Raw genomic sequence first — 6,000 nt, forward strand, 5'->3', positions numbered from 1 at the left:
CACATGACAGGCTGGATTGCAGCCGAAAGCTGCCATCCAGCTTGCCATGCCGCAGACACTGAGAAGCGCAGGCATGCTTGCGCTCCTCAGTGTCTGGCTGTGACGGCATCCAGATGAGCCGAGGTCATGTCCAATGAACTCGGCTCACCTCATGCACGTCACTGACAGCGTGGGAGAATTCTCCTGCACTTGTCGTGAGAGCAGGAGAATTCTCTCATGTTCACTGCAAGCGCAGGAGAACTTATGAGCATGAGTGACCAAAAGGTATTCAACAGACCAGTTACTCACTTGCATCAAGCAGCAAATGGCTTATTGTCAACTACAACTGGGCATATATATGGTTGATTCTGATATGCATGTAGCCATGCTATAGCTGCAGCCACTTCTTGTTTGAATATATCACTTACATCCTACAACAAGTGTGGATACAACAACCTGGTGCAGCCAAATAGTGGCATATTGCTTTGTTGCCACAAAACAGAAGAATGGATATTTAATTGTTCATATTCTGCCAAACCTGTAAGTGAAACACCATGGGCGACTGGCGTAAACACAGTTCCCCGATTCATCAAGACCGGCATTATTAATGGCAATCTTGATGAGGGATATGCTGGACTCGGTCGTTCCTGGAAATTCTAATAGCTCATCAATCGCACATTTAGCATCTCCCATTCCCACACTACCTCCTCATCCCACCCTCTCTCTGTTGGGGTCCCTCAAGACTATGTCCTAAATTCCCTACTCTTCTTCATCTATACCTTTGGCATGGGATAGCTCAAAAAGTCCCATAACTTCCAATAACGCCTATATGCTAATGACACTAAAGCATACCTCTCTAGCCCTGATGTCATCTTTCTACTGTTCAGAATCCCTGGGTGTCTATCAGTCATATCCTCCTACTCATCTCGCTTTCTAAAACTCAATGTGGACAAAACCGAAGTCATCATCTTCCTCATACAATCCCTCTATTTGATACATCTATCACAATAAATGACATCACGGTTTCCCCTGTATCACAAGTCCGCTGCCTCGATTCTGCTCTGTTAAACTACACATCCAATCCCTTACCACCTCCTGCTGCCTCTAACTCAAAAATAATTCCAGAATGTGTCCTTTCCTCAACACGATATAATACTTACAAAGGATGACTGCATTTCGGTACAATAAATATAGACTTTATTAACTCAAAGGATAAAATCACAGTTATATAAAGAGGTAAATACATCATGAAATAAAGTCCAAAGAAGATATAGGATGATAATACAGGTGCATATCACTAAATTAGAATATCATCAAAAAGTTAATTTATTTCAGCTCTTCAATACAAAAAGTGAAACTCATATATTACATAGAGTCATTACAAACAGAGTGATGTATTTCAAGTGTTTATTTCTGTTAATGTTGATGATTATGGCTTACAGCCAATGAAAACACAGAAGTCATTATCTCCGTAAATTAGAATACTTTATGACAACAGCTTGAAAAATGTTTTTAAAATCCGAAATGTTGGCCTACTGAAATGTATGTTCAGTAAATGCACTCAATACTTGGTCGGGGCTCCTTTTGCATCAATTCCTGCATCAATGCGGCGTGGCATGGAGGCGATCAGCCTGTAGCACTGCTGAGGTGTTATGGAAGCCCAGGTTGCTTTGATAGCAGCCTTCAGCTCGTCTGCATTGTTGGGTCTGGTGTTTCTCCTCTTCCTCTTGACTATACCCCATAGATTCTCTATGGTGTTAATGTCAGGCGAGTTTGCTGGCCAATCAAGCACAGTGATACTGTTGTTTGTAAACCAGGTATTGTTACTTTTGGCAGTGTGGACAGGTGCCAAGTCCTGCTGGAGAATGAAATTTCGATCTCCGAAAAGCTTGTCGGCAGAAGGAAGCATGAAGTGCTCTAAAATTTCCGGGTAGATGGCTGCGCTGACTTTGGCCTTGATAAAACACAGTGGACCTACACCAGCAGATGACATGGCTCCCCAAACCATCACTGATTGTGGGAACTTCACACTAGACCTCAAGCAGCTTGGATTGTGGCCTCTCCACTCTTCCTCCAGACTCTGGGACCTTGATTTCCAAATGAAAATTGGAACTCTGGGACCTTGTGGAGTGTGTCAATGACTGCCTTCTGGACATCTGTCAAGTCAGCAGTCTTCCCCATGATTGTGGAGCCTGCTGAAACAGATTAAGGGACCTTTTTAGAAGCTTAGGAAGCCTTTGCAGGTGTTTTTTGTTAATTATTTTAATTTACTGAGATAATGACTTTTGTGTTTCCATTGGCTATAAGCCATAATCATCAATATTAACAGAAATAAACACTTGAAATAGATCACGCTGTATGTAATGACTCTATATAATATATGAGTTTCACTTTTTGTATTGAAAAACTGAAATAAATTAACTTTTTGATGATATTGTAATTTATTGAGATGCACCTGTATGTACAAATTAAATAATCTAGAATACATATATCATGCACTTAGTTAGCAATTACAGAATATGTCATAGTATACTGTGTATCCTCAGGTACTGTATAATGATTGAAGGTAGGTAAGGCATTCAAAAAAAGGATAATGTAACCATCAAAAGTGAATATAAATGCAGGTAAGTAAATATAAACTTAATTAGATAAGACCTTCACGCAGTATTGATGTGGAAAATCAGTGTAATAAAAAGATTTCCCTAAAGGAATGGTAACAGAGAAACAAAGTGCAAGACATTATCAAAACCTCATAATGAATGCATGATACATGATGGGTGCTACCTATAAACTCATTGGAATAAGATATTAGACCACAGATATCAAGGTATCATTGTATTCAGCTTCTTATGACCTACACACCCATATAGACGACTTGGATGATCCTACTGACAGATTCCCTTTACCCCCTCACCTATTTACCAAAACTCTTTTAAGGAATAAAAAGTCTTTTATACTTTTACACAAAAAAACTTTTTATAAACTTATAAAATACAGCTATCCTTTAACAAGCACAATTACAGCATCCGTCAAGGTGAAAATGTGTGAAATACAGAGCACTAAGAGTTTCCAAATTGTCGCTCTTTCCCCTCCATTCCCATTAACTATAACAAACTGATGTGCCTCTATTGATTTCCTAAAATCAATGACGAGTTCCTGCGTTGGTTCTAAGCACACCAAGTTTCTGATGTTCAGCCTTAGCTTGATACAACTAGGAATTGTGTTATCGTGTCACAAAGTATTCTGAATATATATAAAAATATTTTAACAAATATGAGAAAAATTGTTTTTGTTTCCTTTTTTGCCTATTGAAAAATGAAATGAACATTAAAACAGTAGTCAGAATATGTTATGCAAGTGATCAAGGTAAAACTGTACATACCTATGCAAGAAACTTTTTGTCCGGATACCTGCACTGGATTTATTGCTGCTTTTTCTGGATATAATAAAGAACTCGATTTGCTGCTTTGTATAAAAACCACCAGGATCAGCAGGAAAAGCATGGATACAACTAGACCTAGTCCCCTCATCTTCTAGATCTCTGACAGTCAGCACAAGCACAGTTCTGTTACCGGTCTTGTCAGATGACTAACAGAAGGAAGTCCCCACGCAAAAAACCCCACAGCAAACTGATAATACGCTAGTTATTTAGCTCTGGATCACCAGCAAATATATACAATGGGAGCATACAGTAACAGAACAGGAAAAGCTACCACGGCTCATTTTATAAGAAAACGACACTAACTACACATTCCTGAGAAAGACTGAAAGCATTCTGACAAGTGCACGAAAACAACAGCCGGACCCGCTCTACTTCCTCCTGTCACTGTCATCGTTATCTGTGTCACATGTTGAGAAAGTTTGCACACAATGTACCAAGAAGGGAAATTGCATACTAAGGGGACAAGTTAGAGTAATACTGGGAAATCCAGGCAGCGAAGCCCTCTATCCAGATGAAGCGCTATAATTCTCTTCCTAAACTAAGAAAGCACTGTGATAAATGTTTCAGTATGACCGGCATTAATGAATACGTGAGACAAAGAAATTATGAGTTTCTTCATGCCAGATACAGAAACTGACATAATTTCTTAAAATGCATCATGTCATGAGATATAGGTGCTTTAAAAATGACTATATGATACCCACTAAGCCATGAACAATTTCTAAATTTAGCTTAAAGACAACTGCTCGCATGAGTCATGCTTCCTCAACCACAATCAGCATGAATAACACAAGGGCTGCCTCATTACAAACATTTGTGTTTTTACTTGTGTATATGTCAATATTGTTGTTGTTTATGAAACATTGCTGCATTTCATAGTAAACAGATGTTTGTAATTAGGGACGCAGTCCGACTCTTGCTGCACATGCTACAGGTTGCCTATAACTTCATTGACTAAACAATAATAATAAGTAACGTTCACCAAGCACTAAAAATAACATTAACCTTTTTTTCAGCATATACAGTTAGGTCCAGAAATACTTGTACAGTGACAGAATCTTTGTGATTTGGATTCTGAATGCCACTATTTTTTATTTAAAAAGAAACAATTGAGATGCAATAGAAGTGTAGACGTTCAGCTTTAGGGGTTGAACAAAAATATCCTGTGAAAAGTTTAGAAATTGCAACCATTTTTCTACAAAGCCTCCTTATTTCAGTTGCCCATGGCTTCAGGAAGATGTCTTCGGCCTCCAGAAAAGCAGCACACTCCGCTCTGCCTCACCGCCGACACAGGCCCTGTAACATCTCACCGCTTCTGCTGCCGCCACCGCGTTCCTGGAGCGAGGGAACAGAGGGACCCTGCTTCCAGTGATCCCACTCCACCACCACCACCACAGCAACTCCCTGATAAGTTACGTTTGGACCATAAGACGCAGCCCCCATTTATTCTTTCAGCCTGGAAATATTGTAAAAAACTGATGTAAAATATACCTCTGTATATCACAATATAAAATTGAAGGAAGCTGGCACACTGGAGGGCACAGTGGCACAGCGGCGGCTCTTGCACTTGAATGGGAGTCATATTACAGCTCCAAACTAACTTAAAGAAGTTGTCCACTACTTTTACATTGATGCCCCATCTGTAGGATAGGGCATCAATGTCCGATCGGCCAGAGTCCACACTGCCCCCCGACCAACTGTTATTGATGCTGGCGGCGGCGCCCACCAGCCAAAAGTGCTTACTTGCAGAGCTTGGCCTTCTAGCTGTAGTGGCCGCCGGGGGGAACTGCACATCTGCCTCCCATTGAATTGAATAGGAGGCGGATGCGCAGTACCCCGCTGGCCGCCACCGGCACCGATAACAGCTGATCGGCCGGGGTGCCAGGTGTGGGACTCCGGCCAATCAGACATTGATGCCCTATCCTACGGATGGGGCATCAGTGTAAAAGTAGTGGACAACTTCTTTAATTAAACATTGTTTTAGATCTTTTTCAAACCTTTTTAATTACATTTAAAACAGTAGTTTTGTAGAGAGGAAAGAAGGGGAAATGTTTGGTAATATAATCCTGCTTAGTTCCTCTCTATAAAACAACGTAATATATTATACACACATACAGAAAGGCTGCTAAACTGCATTGAGTGAAAAAAAAATATAGTTTAGTGTTATAGTATTGTTGTTGCTGATATTTTTTGCTGTTATGATTATAACTATTATTTTTGCATCAAGTTGGACCTTTAATATAAAAGAAGGAATATTTATAACATTTAAAGGCAACCTGTCACCACCAGAAACCCTATATAGCATCAGATATAGTGTTAACCTGCAAGTAAAAAGCATATAAATCATGTCTGGCAGGTTTTCTAGAGCAACAGCTACAGTACAGGGAGAAAATTAAGTTTTATTCTCCCTGCAGGCACTCACTTACAGTCAATGGCACAGTGCAAGAAGCTGTTACAGTCACCACTTCCTACACAGGGAGAGCACTGTAATCACTCCCTAGCACATTGAATGACAGCCTGTTCTGCAGCGTGTGTGTGTGCAGTCAGGGCAGGTGTTAGGGGCAGGCAAACTAGGCACT

General features: G+C 40.3%; 1 protein-coding gene across 2 annotated transcripts in view; it reads right to left on the reverse strand.

Moving 5' to 3' along the window:
• The window catches only part of AOAH (acyloxyacyl hydrolase), a 148,059-nt gene extending 144,231 nt beyond the window's left edge, over nt 1–3,828 (reverse strand). For both annotated transcript variants that reach the window (XM_073678243.1, XM_073678242.1), the window contains exon 1: nt 3,362–3,828. In XM_073678243.1, the coding sequence (XP_073534344.1) occupies nt 3,362–3,509 (148 nt within the window). In that variant the 5' untranslated portion in view covers nt 3,510–3,828. The remainder of the gene's footprint in view (nt 1–3,361) is intronic.
• Nucleotides 3,829–6,000: the final 2,172 nt, after the last annotated feature.

This window comes from Phyllobates terribilis, unplaced genomic scaffold (genome assembly GCF_046119375.1).
Source record: "Phyllobates terribilis strain yellow unplaced genomic scaffold, ASM4611937v1 Scaffold_4__5_contigs__length_816908805, whole genome shotgun sequence".
Classification (NCBI taxonomy): domain Eukaryota; kingdom Metazoa; phylum Chordata; class Amphibia; order Anura; family Dendrobatidae; genus Phyllobates; species Phyllobates terribilis.